Below are 20,180 nucleotides of genomic sequence, written 5' to 3' on the forward strand. Positions count from 1 at the left end.
TAGCCAGGATGGTCTCAATCTCCTAACCTCGTGATCCACCCGCCTCAGCCTCCCAAAGTGCTGGGATTACAGGTGTGAGCCACCGCACCCGGCCTATGATAACAATTAAAAAGCCAAGAGAGACCCTCTGACACTATAATCTCACAAATTTCAGCATTTCTGTCAGCAACTGAAATAGAGTAAGTAAGTCTTGTTTTTTGTCTTTGTTTTGAGACAGGGTTTCACTCTGTCACCCAGACTGGAGTACAGTAGCAGGATCATGGCTCACTGTGGCCTGGAATCCCAGGGATCAAACAGTCCTCCCACCTCAGCCTCCCAAGTAGCTGGGACTACAGGCGAGAACCAGCATGCCTGGCTAATTTTTTTTTTTTTGAGACAGAGACTCTTGTTGCCCCGGTTGGAGTGCAATGATGCGATCTTGGCTCACTGCAACCTTCACCTCCCGGGTTCAAGCAATTCTCCTGCCTCAGCCTCCTGAGTAGCTGGGACTACAGGCGCGCGCCACCATGCCCTGCTAATTTTTGTACTTTTAGTAGAGACGGGGTTTCACCATGTTGGCCAGGCTGGTCTCAGACTTCTGACCTCATGATCCACCTGCCTCGGCCTCCCAAAGTGCTGGGATTACAGGTGTGAGCCACTGTGCCTGGTCTTTTTTTTTTTTTTTTTTTTTTAAATACAGATGAGATTTTGTCATGTTGCCCAGGCTGGTCTTGAACTCCTGAGCTCAAGCAATCGGCCTGCCTTGGCCTCCCAAAGTGCTGGGATTATCGGTGTGCGCCACTGTGCCGGTGAAAACAGATAATTAAAACATTTTTCAAAAAAATCAAACAAGCCACCTTGGCCCCCAGGATTCCATAGGTTAAGCCTATACCTCTGCACCTCTGCTCCCTCCTCAAGACCCAATAAAATAGCAGTCCTGGATGGAAAGACAGCAGAAGCCACAAGAACAAAGGGAAGCAGCAGGGTGGGGGTGGTGGTGGAGGGGTTGGGAGGGTATGCGACTAGGCAGAAGGGGAGGGAATCAATGCAAGCCTTGAGGTGGGAGCAGATGGCTGAGAGGTAACTGAGCCAGCAGGGAAGCTGCTGAGACCTAGGCACCCTGGAAGGGGGCAGGTAGGGGAGGAAGGGGAGGAGGGAAAGGGCGGTGGCAAGAAGCAGAAGGAACTGGAGACTAGGACCACACGTGCAAGGTGACTGAGGGTGGGGTTAAGCCCAGGATCCCTCCTTGACTGGGGGTAAACCAGGAGGACTCTGAGAACAGCCCAGGGGGCAAGTGCCACACTGAAAACAAGCCTGTTCCTATGGCATGGGCCTGGTGGGCAACGCAGACGTCAAGAGCCCACTCAGCCTTGGCCTTGAACTCCAGTGACCCTGCATGGTGTTGCTGGGGACAAAACCACACCTGCCACTGAGGTCCAGATAGGGGCTCTGCTTAGCTGTGAGCCTGGCCATGAGGTGATGAGGATGGGAAGGATCTGGGTCAAAGACATCCCAGTGGCTCCCAGACCCCTGCTTCTCTGTCTCCCTCCAAAGCCATTTAAAAATACACCAACTAGCTCTTTTTTAAGAGTTTGCATTGTTCCCTGCTGTCTTTGAAGTTCCACCTACATTTTACTTTCTCTATAAAGTTTTATCCTAATGTGACTTTTTTATGCTCAAATGTCCTATCATATGTCTCTGAAACAAAAATGTATCTATAAATTAAAATTAAAAATTTCATTCTTTGTGATTTTAGTTAAAACTTTTCTTGGCCGGGCGTGGTGGCTCACGCCTGTAATCCCAGCACTTTGGGAGACCGAGGTGGGCGGATCACAAGGTCAAGAGATTGAGACCATCCTGGCCAACATGGTGAAACCCCATCTCTACTAAAAATAAAGAAAAAAAAAAAATTAGCTGGGCGTGGTGGCACGCGCCTGTAGTCCCAGCTACTTGGGAGGCTGAGGTAGGAGAATTGCTTGAACCTGGGAGGCGGAGGTTGCAGTGAGCCGAGATTGCACCACTGCACTGCAGCCTGCTGATAGAGCAAGAGTCCGTCTCAAAAAAAAAAAAAAAAAAAAAAAACTTTTCTCTTGGATTGTATTATCACGCAATTTCTATTAGTATACCACTGACCAAAACAGCACGCATTACATAATTTGATGTCTAGTGGCTGGGCGTGGTGGCTCACGCCTGTAATCTCAGCACTTTGGGAGGCCGAGGTGGGTGGATCACCTGAGGTCAGGAGTTTGAGACCAGCCTGGCCAACATGGTAAAACCCCATCTCTACTAAAAATACAAAAATTAGCTGGGCATGGTGGCATGCCCCTGTAATCCCAGCTACTCAGGAGGCCAAGGCAGGAGAATCGCTTGAACCTGGGAGGCGGAGGTTGCAGTGAGCTGAGATCATGTCATTGCACTCCAGCCTGGGTGACAGAGTGAGACTAACTTTTGTATTTAGTCTAATTATGGCTAATTTTTATAATCCTAGTAGAGACGGGGTTTCACCATATTGGTCAGGCTGGTCTTGAACTCCCGACCTTAGGTGATACACCTGCCTCGGCCTCCCAGACGCTGGGATTACAGCCGTGAGCCACCGCGCCCGGCCACAAAAAGATTTTTAAATTAGCTGTACGTGGTGGTGTGTGCCTGTGGCCCCAGCTACTCAGAAGGCTCAGTTAGGAGGATCACTTGAGCCCCCAGGTTCAAGGGTGCAGTGAGCCATGATCCTGCCACTGTACTCCAGCCTGGGTGACAGAGTGACACTTGGTCTTAATCAAATCAATCAATCAATCAATCAATCAAATCTGACAAAGACATACAAGAAAATAAAATTACAGAATATGTCACCGATGACCACAGATGAAATCTTTAGGAAAATATTAGCAAACCAAAGCCAGCAATATATAAAAAAGATAATATAGCATAATCAAGTGGGATTTCTGCAGGAATATAAGATTGGTTTAATATTCTTTTTTTATTATTATTGTTTTTTTGAGACGGAGTCTTGCTCTGTCGCCCAGGCTGGAGTGCAAAGGCGCAATCTCAGCTCACTGCAACCTCTGCTGCCAGGGTTCAAGTGATTCTCCTGCCTCAGCCTCCCGAGTATCTGGGATTACAGGTGCAGACCACTGTGCCCCGCTAATTTTTGTATTTTTAGTAGAGTCAGGGCTTTGCCATGTTGGCCAGGCTGGTCTCTAACTCCTGACCTCAGATGATATACCTGCCTTGGCCTCCCAATGTGCTGGGATTACAGGAGTGAGCCACCACTCCCTTAGGTGATCCACCCACCTGATTTTTTTTTTTTTTTTTTTTTGAGACGGAGTCTCACTCTGTCGCCCAGGCTGGAGTGCAGTGGCACGATCTCAACTCACTGCAACCTCCACCTCCCGGATTCGAGTGATTCTCCTGACTCAGCTTCCCAGATAGCTGGGACTATAGGCAGGCGCCACCATGCCCAGCTAATTTTTTTTTGTATTTTTAGTAGAGATGGGGTTTCACCATGTTGGCCAGGCTGGTCTAGATATCCTGACTTTGTGATCCACCTGCCTCAGCCTCCCAAAGTGCTGGGATTACAGGCGTGAGCCACCGCCCCTGGCTCAGCCAGTTTCTTATAAAATTAAATATACCCTTACCATATATCCCAGAAATTTTACTCCTAGATAATTACTGGGAGAATTTCATTTCTACCAAGAGAAATGAAAACATCCATATAAAGGCTTGTACACAAATGTTCATAGCACCTTTACTTGCAATAAGTTGGAAACAACCCAAATGCCCATCATTAGGACAGTTATTAAACAAATCATGGCATATTCATATAATGAAATACAAGAAAAGAATACACTTTTATTAAGAGTAATAAACAAAATAACAAAATAAACTGGCCAGGCATGGTGGCTCACACTTGTATCCCAGCACTTTGGGAGGCCAAGCGGTGAGGATCACCTGAGCCCATGAGTTCAAGACCACTATCGGCAATTTAGTGAGATCCATCTCTACAAAAAATAAAATAAATTAGTCGGGCATGGTAGCATGTGCCTGTGGTCCCAGCTACTCAGGAGGCTGAGGTAGGAGGATAGCTTGAGCCCAGGAGGTTGAGGCTGCAGTGAGCTGTGTTTGTGCCACTGCCCTCCAGCCTAAGTGACAGAGGGAGACCCTGTGTCAAAAAAAAAAAAAGAAGAAGAAATGAACTATTGATACATGCAGCAAGTATCTCAAAAGTATCAAATGAACAAAAGCTAAACATAAATTTCATAGTGTATGATTCCATTTACATCAAGTTGAACAACAAGCAGAACTAATCAATAAGGAGAGAAGTCAGATAAGGCGACAGAGCAGGGGAGGAGGGACCTTTCTAGAGTGATGACGATGTTTTATATCTTGGGTACTAGTTACATGGGTATATGCATTTACCAATACTCATTGAACTGTAGCCTTTAGATCTGTACATTGCATTGTATAGATACTATTTCTCAACAAAAAATATATCAAAAAAATCAAGTGCCAATAATTAAACATAAGAGGAGGAATTTGGGAGCCAGTGGGATATGACTTCTTATCCTGTGTTGCCTCAGGGAACCCGTTTCTCTCGCTTTGAGAGATTTCCTCACTCATAAAACCAGGATGGTCATAAACTCCCTAATAAGGTGGTTAAGATCATTTGCTGAGATGATGGAAAGCATATTAAATAAAAGCTGTTATTATCAGTCAATAAATTATTATTCAGGGTAAACATAGCTTCAAGCCACTCTCTGCCCTGGTTGCCCTTCCCCAGATGTGATCCAGTCAGATGATAATGATGATGACGATGATTATTATTGTTATTTTGAGACACGGTCTCACTCTATCACACAAGCTGGAGTGCACTGGTGCGATCTCAGCTCACTACAACCTGAGCCTCCAGAGGTCAAGTGATTCTCCAGTTTTAGCCTCCCAAAATGCTGGGATTATGGGTGTTAGCCACCCCACCTGGCAATCCAGTCAGTTTATTTTGTTATTTATTTATTTATTTTTTGAGATGGAGTCTTGCTCTGCCACCTAGGCTGGAGAGCAGTGGCATGATCTCGGCTCACTGCAACCTCCGCCTCCTGGCTTCAAGCCATCCTCCTGCCTCAGCCTCCCGAGTAGCTGGGATTACAGGCATGCCCCACCACACCTGGCTAATTTTTGTATTTTTAGTAGAGATGGGGTTTCACCATGTTGGCCAGGCTGGTCTCGAACTCCTGACCTCAGGTGATCCGCCCATCTCGGCCTCCCAAATTGCTAGGATTACAGGTGTGAGCCACTGTGCCCCGCCCAATCCAGCCAGTTTTAAGCTTGCCCTAACAGTGCTCCAAGTATTAACAGAATTGTGCAGGCCACAATAGGCAGTGCTTCCTCCCACAGACCTGGCTTGATCTTTCCATTACAGCAACCCGAGACTGCAGTAACACACAGTGCTCCAGTTACCAGAGGGGCATAACTGGTTCCATCTGCCCAGCATCTTGGGCGATCCTATCTCCCCAACTTTTGGTTCAAGGGATTCAGGAGGAGGTAACCCCACTCTTGAGCCTGGCCAATTAGGGCACTGCTTTCCCTGGGCCACAGGGACTGTGCTGGGATGGGGATGCGATGCAGGGTGGACCACTGGATTCAGCCTGGGAATTTGGTGGGAAATCCGGGATGAAGCGCCCGTCTGTGCCCTGGGGTCACTAGGCAGGTAACTAATACCCTCAAATGTGCCCCATGAGAGCAGGGATCTTTGTTCTGTTGACTACTGAGTCATGCCTCTTAGGACAGTTCCTGGCACACAGCAGGCACTAAATAAAGATTTGTTGAGTGAATGAATTACTCAGCCTCCTAATGGACTGAAGCACAGCCACACCCCAGAAAACGATCCCCACCTCTACTCTCCTCCCAGGCCTGGAGAGACCAACTCAACTTGGTATAGAGGACACTCAGGAGTTTCTAAGGCTCAGAGGAAGAAATTAACAGAGAAGCTAGGGCCGAGCGCAGTGGCTCACGCCTGTAATCCCAGCACTTTGGAAGGCCAAGGCAGACAGATTACTTGAGGTCAGGAGTTCAAGATCTCCCTGGCCAACATGGTGAAACCCCGTGTCTACTAAAAATACAAAAATTAGCCAGGCGTGGTGGCGGGCGCCTGTAGTCACAGCTACTCAGGAGGCTGAAGCAGGAGAATCACTTGAACCCAGGAGGCAGAGGTTGTAGTGAGCCAAGATCGCGCCACTGCACTCCAGCCTGGGCGACAGAGCAAGACTCCGTCTCAAAATTAAAAAAAAAAGATTTCAGAACAACTTTAGTGCTTCTGATTACCAGTGCTACTTTACATTATTCTCTACTGTCTTAGTAATTCCACCCTCCCCACCTCCATTAGAGTTTAGAAGCCGATACTCACCACTGCAACCTCCCATACACCAAGGAGTGGGAGGTGACCCGGTTGTGGTAAGCTGGCAGTGAGGGGAGTTTCCTGGGGGCTTCTGGAAAAGGATTTTCCTCCTTGAGGCGTTACCCTCATTTACCTGACCACCCGCCCCTCCATACACACACGCACAGACTTCCTCCCTTATGAAACATAAAGGCACAATGCCTGGAGCCGCCACAGACCTACTGAGGCCATGAGGACTGCCTGAGCACCAACACGGCAGAGACGGAGTCCTCAGGTTCCCAATGACACCACTGAGCCACCAAACCAACCACGAAGAGGCCTTACTGAAAAGCCAGCAAAAAACACCCTTTTGATTTAAGGTTTGATTGACATTTACTGGCTGGGTTTTCAATTAATTACAGATGAGCACAAACTAATACAGAGATACAGCGGGGTCAATGACCGAGATGGCCTCTGGTGCTTTCTCAAGCAGGCGCCATCCCCAGGCTGACACGGGCGCCCTCTCCTGTCCACTTGGCATATTGCTTGTGGCCAGGGCAAGTAGATTCCCTGGGATGCACTCAGGTTGCAAATCAGCCAGCCCTCTACACAGGGGCTTCTGAAAAAGATCCCTGTTCAGAAATCGGCCAGAAGATTTAGCCATGAGTACATGAGCAAATTCCAGCAAATGCCTCTGCATAATGAAGGGTGGGACTAAAAAAGGAGCAGCGAGACTAAATGCAGCCAATGACACACTTCTTCCATCTGAGACTGTGTGCCTTAGGTCTTTGCCAGCTGTGACAGCCACAAACAAAGAATGTCAAAGCCGGCTGGGAGCGGTGGCTCATGCCTGTAATTCCAGCACTTTGGGAGGCTGAGGTGGGCAGATCACCTGAGGTCAGGAGTTCGAGACCAGCCTGGCCAATATGGTGAAACCCTATCTCCACTAATAATACAAAAACAAATTAGCTGGGCATAATGGCACACCCCTGTAATCCCAGCTACTTGGGAGGCTGAGGCAGGAGAATTGCTTGAACCTGGGAGGTGGAGGTTGCAGTGAGCCGAGATTGCACCACTGCACTACACCCTGGGCGACAGAGTGAGACTCCGTCTTGGGGAAAAAAACAAAAACAAAACAAAATTAGCCGGGCGTGGTGGCAGAAGCCTGTAATCCCAGCTGCTCGGGAGGCTGAAACAGGATAATCACTTGAACCTGGGAGGTGGAGGTTGTAGTGAGCCGAGATTGTGCCACTACTCTCCAGCCTGGGCGACAGAGCGAGACTCTGTCTCAAAAAAAAAAAAAAAAAAAAATTCAAAGCCAGACTCTCACAGAGGGTTTCACCAAGAGTTTCCAAATTTATTTAATAATGTCTGCATAGGAAAATGTTTTCAGTGAGAGCAAAAATATTTGGGGGGGGGGGGCATGAATAAATAAGTTTATTTTAAAAATTTTTACATGTTCGTTTCATCCCTCTAATTTTTGTGTATGTTTTTAAATGCATATAATATAACCATACTATTATATGTTAGCGCTATACATGACTGCTAAATATTTTCATTTATTTATGTATTTTTTTTTTTTTTTTGAGACAGGGTCTTGCTCTGTTGCCCAGGCTGGAGTGCAATGGTGCGATCTTGGCACACCGCAACCTCCACCTCCCGGGTTCAAGTGATTCTCTTGCCTCAGTCTCCCAAGTAGCTGAGATTACAGGCATGCGCCACCACGCCCAGCTAATTTTTTGTATTTTTAGTAGAGACGGGGTTTCTCCATGTTGTTCAGGTTGGTCTCGAACTCCCCACCTCAGGGGATCCACTCGCCTTGGACTCGCAAAGTGCTGGGATTACAGGCGTGAGCCACCGTGCCCGGCTGACTGCTAAATAATTTTACATATGTGTACACACATGCATACATATATGCTAGGGAAGGAACCTCAGAATTGTTTCCTTGATAGGAGAAAATAATAATAAATGTTTGGAGGTCACCAGCAGCAGCCTGGCTGCCATATAATATAACTGATGTGACACTCTGGTGATTATAAATAGACTCCAGCAAAGTGATTTTCAAACACTGGTGCGCGTGAGAATGCACTCTAGAGACTGCTAAAAATAAACACGTCCACCCCTTCCCCACGTCCACCAAATGAGGACCTGCAGGTAGCACTCCTGGGCATCTACTGGAAGCGCCCCACAAAGCTCACTAGTTTTCCTCCATATTGTGCACCTTTCAGCTCCCCAATCCTCTTGGCAGTTGTGTTTAATCTGGTGGTTAGTTAGCCCTTCTATTGAGAGCTGAACACCAACTGTTGTAGCTGTCCTTTCTAGAAGTTTTGTTTAATTCTTTTTCCAGCTTCCTGGCAATTTTTCATTTTACTTGTGTTTTAATATCCTTCTCTTTTATCCTTTTAACAGATAAGCTTAGGTATTTTATATCCACATTTGATAATTCCACGTTTGCAGGTTGTGACCTGCCATGTTTTTCTGCTGGCTCTCACTCATGGTGGCTGCTTTTTTTCATGTGGTGTGTATATATATATCGATATATATATTTTTATATATATATATTTTTAGTATTTTTAGCAGAGATGGGGTTTCTCCATGTTGGTCAGGTTGGTCTGATATATATATGAGATATATATATATCTCATATATATAGATATATATCTCATATATATGATATATATGAGTATATATAATATATATCATGATATATATCAGTATTATATCATACATATATATGAGATATATATATATATTTTTTTTTTTTTTTACTGTGAGCTTGTATGTGCTGGAACTCTGTCTGAAGGATTTCTCCAAGGCCTGGGCAGAGAGAGCACAGGCAGGAAGAGTTTATGTTTGCCTTTTCCAGGTGCTTAGACACAATTAGGTACCCCTAGGGGTTCATTCTCAGCCTGCAACTTCCAGGACCTTTCAAAGAGGCTCCAAGCCCACATGAGGGACAGTCAGTGGCTACAAATTCTCAGAGGAGAATGTATCAGTCTCTACCTAGGGCAAAGGCTTGTGTGCCTTCAGAAGGAGGTTTTTTTCTAGTTCACCAGGTACCTTGCCGGAGACCTGGTTCTACACAAGGCTGTTGCCTGCCCAATTCCCCCACAGCATAGTCCCCATCCCCCAGGCCAAGTGATATGGTGTGGCTGTGTCCCCACCCAAATCTCATCTTATATTCACACGTCTCACTAAAAATACAAAAAATTAGCCAGGCATGGTGGCACATGCCTGTAATCTCAGCTACCTGGGAGGCTGAGACAGGAGAATCACTTGAACCCAGGAGGCGGAGGTTGCAGTGAGCTGAGATCACGCCATTGCACTCCAGCCTGGGCAACAAGAGCGAAACTCTGTCTCAAAAAATAAATAAATAAAATGAATAAATAAGTAAATAAACATGTACAGAGTACTTCAGGGCCAGGTACAGTCCTATGTTTTATGGATCTTAATATCCACATAACAACCCAATTACAAGCATAAAACTGAGGCCCAGAGAGGTTAAATAACTCTCTCTGGGGTCACACAGAAAGTGGCAGAGCGGGGACAGATAAGCAGGCAGCCTGGTTCCAGGCTGGGCTGTAAACAGTAAACAGTAAACACTGTTTACTGAATGGTGCTGAGGGAACATCAGACCTATGAGGTAAGTGCTATTCGGTACAGAAAGGCAGAGGGACTCATGCAGGACACATACCACGTAAACAGCAGGGCAAGGATCTGAGTGCATGAAGTCTTTATCTAGACGCAGAGGTTCTGGCACTTGGGCAGTAATGACAAGAAGGGATTCCGGCTGGGTGCGGTGGCTCACGCCTGTAATCCAGCATTTTGGGAGGCCACAGCGGGCGGATCACTTGAGGTCAGGAGTTGGAGACCAGCCTGACCAACATGGTGAAACCCCATCTCTACTAAAAATACAAAAATTAGCTGGGCGTGGTGGCGGGCGCCTGTAGTCCCAGCTACTCAGGAAGGTAAAAACCTGGGCAACAAAGTTAGACTCCATCTCAAAAAAAACAAAGGGCCGGGCACAGTGGCTCACGCCTGTAATCCCAGCACTTTGGGAGGCTGAGGCGGGTGGATCACGAGGTCAGGAGATCGAGACCATCCTGGCTAAGATGGTGAAACCCCGTCTCTACTAAAAATACAAAAAATATTAGCCGGGCGTGGTGGCGGGCGCCTGTAGTCCCAGCTCCTCGGGAGGCTGAGGCAGGAGAATGGCGTGAACCCGGGAGGCGGACCTTGCAATGAGCCGAAATTGTGCCACTACACTCCAGCCTGGGCGACAGAGCGAGACTCCGTCTCAAAAAAAAAAAAAACGGATTCCATGTATACCCCCTGTAGCCTGTAGTAGCAACCAGACGGGCATGTCCCGGGCCAGGGCTCGCCTATCCACTATCCTGCTGCATCCTCACAAGAATCCTGGGAGATAAGTTCTATTATTATCCCATTTGATAAATATGGAAATGGAGGCTCATACAGGTCAAGCTGCCTGCTCAAAGTCACACGGCTAATAATTGGCAGTGCCAAGATCTAAAGCCAAGAGTGCCTACTCTGTGGCAGACTGTGCCATCAGGGACCCCTTCGTATCACACCCTGTGCAGTTCTTTCCCACGCTCACTGTGGTCTGTGCCTGGAGCTGCTTTGACCAATAGTGTGGTGGAAATGACGCTGGAAGGTTCCAAGCCCTGCCCTTAAATAACCTGCAGCTTCTGCTTCTTCCCGCATGAAAATCTGGCTGTTGGGGAGTCCTGAGCAGCCATGTGAGATATTCAGCTACCCTGCAGGAGAGACCACGTGGAGAAGAGAGACCCAGAGGCTACACTGAGAGGGAACCAACTCCCCAGTCCCAGTGCCAGTTCCAGATGACTCCAGCCCAGCCACCTCCGCCTGCACCTGGATGAGAGCCCGCCAAGCAGCAACCAGCAAAAGAACTGTCTGGCTGAGCCCAGGCAAGCCACAAAGGTAACAGAAACTAAAAGTGAATGGGTTTTTTGTTTGTTTGTCTTTTTGAGACAGGGTCTTGCTCTGTTGCCCAGGCTGGAGTGCTGTGGCACGATCTTGGCTCACTGCAGCCTCCACCTCTCTCGGGTTCAAGTGATTCTCCTGCCTCAGCCTCCCGAGAAGCTGGGACCACAGGCACCCGCTAAATTTTTGTATTTTCAGTAAAAAAAAAAAAAGGGTTTTGCCATGTTGCCCAGGCTGGTCGCGAACTCCTGGCCTGAAGTGATCCACCCACCTCAACCTCCCAAAGTGCTGAGATTACAGGCATGAGCTACTGCACCTGGCTAAGAGTTACTGTGTTAAGCCAGCAAGCTTTGGATCACATGTAGAAAAACAAAACTTTTTCTATGTAGAAAAAGAAACTGAAACCAAGTCCATGGCCTAAATTCATAAGAATGGCCACAGAGCTGAGCACTTCTGAAAAAATGACCTCAGCAACCTGAATGAATGATCGTGGTGTATCCATTTCCCATGGCCACTATAACAAACTACCACAAATGCAGTGGCTTAAAACAACACAAATTTATTATTATTATTATTTGAGACAGAGTCTTGCTCTGTCACCCAGGCTGCAGTGCAGTGGTGCGGTCACAGCTCACTGCAGCCTCATTCTCCTGGGCTCAAGCAATCCTGCCGCAGTCTCCTGAGTGGCTAAAACTATAAGCATGCATCACCATGCCCCAATAATTGTTTGTCATTTTTAGTAGAGACAAGGTCTCACTTTGTTGCCCAGACTGGTCTTGAACCCCTGGGTTCAAGTGATCCTCCTGCCTCGACCTTCTAAAGTGCTGGGATAACAGGCATGAACCACCGCACCTGCCCTAAATTTATTATTTTACAGTTCCAGAAGTCAGAAGTCTGAAATGGGGGCCAGGTGTGGTGGCTCACACCTGTAATCCCAGCACTTTGGGAGGCCAAGGCGGGTGGATCACCTGAGGTCAGGAGTTGAAGACCAGCTGGTCAACATGGTGAAACCCCCGTCTCTACTGAAAATACAAAAATTAGCCAGGCATGGTGGCAGGCGCCTATAATCCCAGCTGCTCAGGAGGCCAAGGCAGGAGAATCTCTTGAACCCGGGATGCAGAGGTTGCAGGAAGCTGAGATCACGCCACTGTAATCCAGCCTGGGCGACCGTGTGAGACCCCCTCTCAAAAAACAAAACAAAACAAAACAAAAAACTAGGCGCGGTGGCTCACGCCTGTAATCCCAGCACTTTGGGAGGCCAAGGCAGGTGGATCACCTGAGGTCAGGAGTTCAAGACCAGCCTAGCCAACATGGTGAAACCCTATCTCTACTAAAAATACAAAAAATTAGCCAGGTGTGGTGGCGGGTGCCTGTAATCCCAGCTACTCAGGGGACTGAGGCAGGAGAATCGCTTGAACCCAGGAGGCAGAGATTGCAGTGAGTTGAGATCGTGCCACTGCACTGCAATCAGGGTAACAAAAGTGAAACTCCATCCCCCGCCCCCAAAAAAAAGTCCAAAATGACTTTCACTAGGCTAATCTCAAGGTGTCCGCAGGGCTGTGTTCCTTTCTGAAGTCTCCAATGGAGAATCCATCTCCTTGGCTTTTCCAGCTTCCAGAGGCTGCCCACATTCCTTGGCTCATGCCTCCCTTCCTCCATCTTCAAGGTCAGCGGGGCAGCATCCCTCAAATCATTCCCTCTCCTGCCTCCCTCTTTCCCTTATAAGGAACCCTGTGATCACACTGACCTGACCTGCATAATTCAGGATCATCTCCCCATCCCCAAATCCTTCATTTGATCACATCTGCAAAGTCACCTTTGCTGTACATGGTAACATATTCAACAGGTTCTTGGGATAAGGATGTGGACATCTTTGGAGGACCAGTCACTACTGCCTACTATGTGTGATAAACCAGAAAAAGGACCAGTGCACTCCAAAGGAATAAACACAGATGAGCTGGAATTTTCCCACTGCCCAGAGATAACTCACAGCCTCCCTGGGAGCACCAAAAGTGCACTTTGCAGGCATGGCCTCAACCTGCCTAGCATCACCAACCTCCTTTACTTTTGGGTTAAAATAATTTAAACAAAGGAATTCTGTGTTTAAAAAGATCTTTGCCTCCCCAGCAGGGTGCATCATCGATGATTTATGCTTCTAGCATGTACTGTTCTCTCCTCAGGCAGTCACAGCTACTGCTCCAGCCTCTCCTGTGAGACAGCTGGGCGCAGCCTGCTGAGTCAAAAGTATCTCAGCCAAAGGTACAGATACTGGATTTATTGGTCAGCTCAGGACGCCTGACCTGAGAGAACGCAGGGCCGCCAGTGCACCCTGGGAAATTCCAATCGCCATGGCTGGGGGCCAGAGCAAAGGGCAATTAGCAGTGTGAAGTCACTAATGATGTAATTAAAAGGTGTAAATGTAAGAAGCCAGTACATTGCAATATCCGGTAGCATCTCCAACTCGACCTGTCCCTAACGGAGCTCCAGGTCTTTCTGTCCAACCTGCACCTCCTCCAGTCAGCTGTCTCACACCCAATCCATGGGAAATCCTGCTGGCTCTACCTTGTAAACAAATCTACTGGTTATTCATTACTAAGAGGAAAAGGAAAGGTTCTTGACATGGTTACGCCTTAACCAAGCGATCCAAATTACCATCACAAATGACGGAACAAATAGACCTCAGGAGCCCCCTGAAGGGATGTCCTTAGGAGGCACCTCGAGTCTGTGGTGTTCCCGCCAAACATGTTCGACATGAATCCAGTCAGGGGAAGCAATCAGGAGACTCCAGACAGCGGGACACACTATCCATCAGAGGACTGGCTCCAATGTCAATGTCATAAAAAACAAGGGCAGGGATACTATTCTAGAGCAGGGTCAGCAAACTCTTCCTGTAAAGGGGCAGAGAGTAAATATTTTAGATTTTGAGGCCAGGCGTGGTGGCTCACGCCTGTAATCCTGAAACTGCCTTTGCAAAATTATGACTGACACAGTGAAAGAGATCTAACTTGACTGACTCCATCTTACTTCCAACCTCCAAGCTGTCCTTGTTCATTCCTGAGTGAAGGCTGAACTAACTTTGGGAAAAACTTAGTTTATAGTTTAAACAAACATGGTAACAGCCCCTTCCCAAAGCAGACCTCCTTCTTGCCTGGTGACTAGATTGCCTTTGTAGGACTAACATTAGCCACAAGATTAGAAATTATGGTTTAGGAGTCATGCAGCTGGAGGATACAAGATTCTGACCCTCCCTAAACTGCTCCTAAGATCAGTGCTTGAGATATTCTGCAGACTCTGCACTTGATGGATCACCTGGCCCCACCCAGATCAATAAATTGGCTCATCTGATCTTGTGCCCGCCCTCCCCCTCCCCCGCCGCCACCCAGGAACTAACTGAGCACAAGACAGCTCTGACTCCCTATGATTTCATCTCTGACCAATCAGCACTCCTGGCTCACTGGCTTCCCCTCACCCACCAAGTTATCCTTAAAAACTCTGCTCCCCGGGCCAGGTGCGGTGGCTCATGCCTGTAATCCCAGCACTTTGGGAGGCCAAGGCGGGCAGATCTCCTGAGGTTGGGAGTTAGAGACCAGCCTGACCAACACGGAGAAACCCCACCTCTACTTAAAATACAAAATTAGCCAGGAGTGGTGGCGCATGCCTGTAATCCCAGCTACTCGGGAGGCTGAGGCAGGAGAATCACTTGAACCTGGGAGGCGGAGGTTGTGGTGAGCCAAGATCACACCATTGCACTCCAGCCTGGGTGTCGGAGTGAGACTCTGTCTCAAAAAAAAAAAAGTAATAATAATAATAAAATAAAACAGAACTCTGATATTGTCCCTCTGCTGCACAGAACCCTCCAGTAAGTCCTGTTCCACTCAGAGTAAAGCCAAGGCATTTGCAGTGACCCACAGGCCCCATACAAACTGTCCCCCTTTCCCGTCATCAGTTTCCTCTGTCCTGTGTGCCAGGTACGCTCATGCCTCAGGTCCTGTGTGCATGTGGGATCCTCTGGACTGGAACGTCTCTTCCCCCAGATACCAACGCTGCACATTCCCTCCCTCCTTTGCATATTTTCAGTGAGTTCTCCCTGATAATCCTATCTAGGCTTATAGCCTTCCTTTAAATACTCCTTGTTCTACAACCCTGATTTTTTTCCTAGAGCAATTATTGCTATCTAATATACTTCATCTTTTAACTATTTTTTGAGATGGAGTCTCACTCTGTCACCCAGGCTGGAGTGCAGTGGTGCAATCTCCGCTCACTGCAACCTCTGCCTCTTGGGTTCAAGCGATTCTCCTGCCTCAGCTTCCCGAGTAGCTGGGATTACAGGCATGCACCACGTCTGGCTAATTTTGTATTTTTAGTAGAGACGGGGTTTCTCCATGTTGGTCAGGCTGGTCTCTAATTCCCGACCTCAGGTGATCCGCCCGCCTCAGCCTCCCAAAGTGCTGGGATTATAGGTGGGAGGCACCACGCCCGGCACAGAAGCCTATTTATTTATTTATTTATTGAGACAGAGTCTCGCTCTGTCACCCAAGCTGGAGTGTAGTGGCGTGATCTCGGCTCACTGCAACCTCTGCCTCCCGGGTTCAAGCAATTCTCCTACCTCAGCCTCCCAAGTAGCTGGGACTACAGGTGTGTGCCACCACACCTGCCTAATTTTGTATGTTGAGTAGAGACAGGGTTTCACCATGTTGTCCGGGCTGGTCTTGAACTCCTGACCTCATGATCCACCCACCTCCGCCTTCCAAAGTGCTGGGATTACAGTCAGGAACCACTGCGCCCGGCCCCAGAAGCCATTTTCTAAACCACAATGCTAAGAATGTCACAGTGTTTGGAAGACAGGCAGAGACAGGAAACAAACTGGGTCTAGGAATTCAGTGTCCAAAGTCTCGCCTCTGGCACAAATCTCTGCGTATGACCTGAGCAATTAACTGCTGCCCTCAAGGCCTCCATTTTCCCTTCTATAAACCAGAGGAAGTCATTCCTCTTTCCGGACATGGGGACAAAACAGTTGTGGGGGTCAAATGAGATGGCTAACAGGAAATCACTTTGGTAACTGTGAAATCTAATACTTTCCCATTCTAAGAGCTGCAGCCCCAACAAAGACCCCACCAAACACCGAACAACCAAGAATTCTGGGCCCTTGAAAGCAAACTTTAAGCATCCAAACTTACAGAGGGGGAAAAATGGTGCACTCCCTTAACCATGTGGGCTTTGTGTGTGCTCTTCCCTCTGCCCCAGTACTTTCCTTGCTCCTTGTCCCGGTGTTGTCCTCACCCTTCAGGTCCCAATTCAGATGTCTCCTCTGCCAGGAAGCCCTCCCTGAACCCCATGCCACGTCAGGTGCCCAGTGGGCTCCCCCATCTCAGCTCTGCCCACTGTTGGGGGATACATCTGTCCCCCGCAGGACTAGGAATTCCTTGAGGGCACAGTTTGGTGCTGGTTTGGTCCCTGCTGTTTCGCCAGCATTGCCAGCACAAGGCCTGGCACAGGGCAGAGGCTCACAAAATACCAGCTAAAGGAAGTAATGAATGGATGGAGGGATGAATGGTGTGTAACCGCCCAAGGGGTTCACCTTGCCCACTGCCTAGACAGAGCTGATTCATCAAGACAGGAGAACTGCAAGACAAAGAGTAATTCACGCAGAGCTGGCTGTGCGGGAGTGTTTTTTGTTTGTTTGTTTGAGACAGTCTTGCTCTGTTGTCCAGACTGGAGGGCAGTGACACAATCTCGGCTCACTGCAACCTCTGCCTCCCAAGTTCAAGCAATTCTCCTGCCTCAGCCTCCTGAGTAGATGAGATTACAGATGTGCGCCACCACACCCGGCTAATTTTTGTATTTTTAGTAGACACGGGGTTTCACCATGTTGGTCAGGCTGGTCTCGAACTCCTGACCTCATGATCCACCCACCTCGGCCTCCCAAAGTGCAGGAATTACAGGCGTGAGCCACCGCACCCAGCCAGGAATCTTACTATTACTCAAATCAGTCTCCCTGAGCATTCAGGGAGATTTTATTTTTATTTTATTTTTTATTTTATTTTTTTTTTGAGGTGGAGTTTCACTCTTTCGCCTGGGCTGGAGTGAAGTGACGCAATCTTGGCTCACTGCAACCTCCATCCCCAGGTTCAAGCGATTCTCATGCCCCAGCCTCCCGAGTAGCTGGGATTATAGGCGCCTGCCACCAAGCCCGCCTAACTTTTTTATTTTTAGTAGAGACGGGGTTTCCCCATGTTGGTCAGGCTGGTCGCAAACTCCTGACCTCAGGTGATCCACCTCCCTCAGCCTTCCAAAGTGCTAGGATTACAGGCGCGAGCCAATGGGCCCAGCTGGAGCAGAGTTTTTTTGTTTTTTGTTTTTGTTTTTGTTTTTGTTTCGAGATGGAGTCTCACTCTGTCACCCAGGCTGGAGTGTAGTGGCGCGATCTCGGTGGAGCAGAGTTTTTAAGGATAACTTGATGGGTGAGGGGAAGTCAGTGAGCCAGGAGGGCTGATTGGTCAGAGATGAAATCATAGGGGGTCGGAGCTGTCTTCTTGCGCTCAGTCAGTTCCTGGGTTGGGGGGGCCACAAGATCAGATAAGCCAGTTTATTGATCTGGGTAAGGCCAGCTGATCCATCAAGTGCAGGGTCTGTGAAATATCTCAAGCACTGATCTTAGGAGCAGTTTAGGGAGCGTCAGAATCTTGTATCCTCCAGCTGCATGACTCCTAAACCATAATTTCTAATCTTGTGGCTAATGTTAGTCCTACAAAGGCAATCTAAGTCGCCAGACAAGAAGGAGGTCTGCTTTGGGAAAGGGCTGTTACCATGTTTGTTTAAACTATAAACTACAAACTAAATCTCTCCCAAAGTTAGTTCAGCCTTCGCCCAGGAATGAACAAGGATAGCTTGGAGGTTAGAAGCAAGATGGAGTCAGTTAAGTTAGATCTGTTTCACTGTGTCAGTCATAATTTTACAAAGGCGGTTTCAGTGGTTCTCTGACCCAGCCAATTATGCTAAATTCCCTTATTTTATGTCCCACGTAGCACACAGATCACCTTTTTTTTTTTTTTTTTTTTTTTTTGAGACGGAGTCTTGCTCTGTCACCCAGGCTGGAGTGCATGCAGTGGCACAATCTCGGCTCACTGCAAGCTCCGCCTCCTGGGTTCACGCCATTCTCCTGCCTCAGCCTCCTGAGTAGCTGGGACCACAGGCGCCCGCCACCACGCCCGGCTAATTTTTTGTATTTTTAGTAGAGATGGCGTTTCACCGTGTTAGCCAGGATGGTCTCCATCTCATGACCTCGTGATCTGCCCACCTCGGCCTCCCAAAGTGCTGGGATTACAGGCGTGAGCCACCGCGCCCGGCAAGATCACCTTTTTAAAGTAGTTTATATTTTGGGTGTTTACTATGCCCTTTATTTCTATTTATTATTTTTTGAGACAGTCTTGCTGTGTCGCCCAGGCTGGAGTGCAATGGCACAATCTAGGCTCATTGCAGCCTCCACCAGGTTCAAGTGATTCCCCTGCCTCAGCCTCCCAAGTAGCTGGGATTACAGGTGTGCGCCACCACACCCAGCTAATTCTTGTATTTTTAGTACAGACGGGGTTTCACTATGTTGGCCAGGCTGGTCTCGAACTCCTGGCCTCATGTGATCCGCCCGCCTCGGCCTCCCAAAGTGCTGGTATTACAGGTGTGAGCCACCGCGCCGGACCTTACTATGCCCTTTAGATCTGAGCTCAGGCGGCCCCCTCTAGGCAGCCCTGCTGGCCTCAGGTCCCTGGGTCAGCCAGCTCCTCTGAGCTCCGGGGCTCCCACTTTCCCAACCACTCTGGGTTGACAGTGATGGATCAGGAGTGTATCTCCCAGTGCTGAGCAAAAAGGCCGCATAGTCTGTCAACCGAATGAAAGGACGGCGTATGAGCGCATTAATGAGTACACAGATGAATGTCCTCTCTGGTTCAAAGTCCTTTTCCAGATTCCCAGGCCATGCCTCCAGAACCCAGACTTCACCCCCGAACCATGCCCCTAATCCAGACTTATTGACTATAGTAAAACTGAGGCACGTCGACGTCCTAAACGGAGGGTATACAAGCACCTCCTAGATCAGTGGGGAAATTGAGGCACACGGTGCCGCTTTTGAAATGAAGTTGCCCAAGGACGGCCGGGCAAAGGATCCCGTCCGGTTTCTCCTCAGCCCCTCCCCTAGCTCCTCTATCCTGGAAAGCCCCGTCCAAATTTCTCCCATCCCTCACACTATTGGTTTAACAGGGCATCAGTCTCCAAGCGCTCTCTTCCTTTATTGGTTGGCATTTCCTACTCGCGCGGTGGCGCCTTGACCCGCCCCTTACGCCACGCCCCACCCTCACTATTGGGCTACCCGCACGCCCCTCTATCAGAAGCCCCCCACTATTGGCCACTGGACTTTGCCGGTTCGGGCTGTGATTGGTCGTAGACAGAAGTCCATCCCCTGAGCAACCACTTGACAGGGGTTGGAGAAAGGAAAAAGGTTGGAGGGAATTCGGGTCAGACTCACGTTGAGCCGGCGGGAGGCAGATATAGGTCTTGAAGAACTCGCTTCGGCGGGCGGCCTCCTTAATACGGTTGGCAAGCGGCTTGCTGACCTGCCGGATGCCCAAGTATAGCAGCTTCGCCATAGGGAACGCGCCCACCACCATCTTGGCGGTCTCACAGGGCACGCGCAACCCTGCTGACTGGGCGGGGCGCCTCAACCTCTTCACTCCTCCCCCGCCCTCTCGTGGCCATGCGTGCGTCAGTACGTATGTACGTACGCTCGAGGGAAACTTCAGAGGCACATCCTGACGTCACCCCGTCGACGCTGACGTGCCGACGTCCGTTCGCTGAATATGCAAATATACACGGAAGTGAGGCGGGT

The 20,180-nt window shown here is 48.7% G+C and overlaps 1 protein-coding gene across 2 annotated transcripts in view; it reads right to left on the reverse strand.

The window, feature by feature from the left end:
- The window catches only part of OPA3 (outer mitochondrial membrane lipid metabolism regulator OPA3), a 58,938-nt gene extending 38,758 nt beyond the window's left edge, over nt 1-20,180 (reverse strand). The window contains exon 1 of one of the 2 annotated variants that reach the window (XM_054540715.2): nt 19,821-20,180. In XM_054540715.2, coding sequence (XP_054396690.1) covers nt 19,821-19,962 — 142 coding nt within the window. In that variant the 5' untranslated portion in view covers nt 19,963-20,180. The remainder of the gene's footprint in view (nt 1-19,820) is intronic. The other variant, XM_002829415.5, reaches the window with a different exon arrangement.

The sequence above is a fragment of the Pongo abelii genome, chromosome 20, assembly GCF_028885655.2.
Source record: "Pongo abelii isolate AG06213 chromosome 20, NHGRI_mPonAbe1-v2.0_pri, whole genome shotgun sequence".
NCBI classification, from domain to species: domain Eukaryota; kingdom Metazoa; phylum Chordata; class Mammalia; order Primates; family Hominidae; genus Pongo; species Pongo abelii.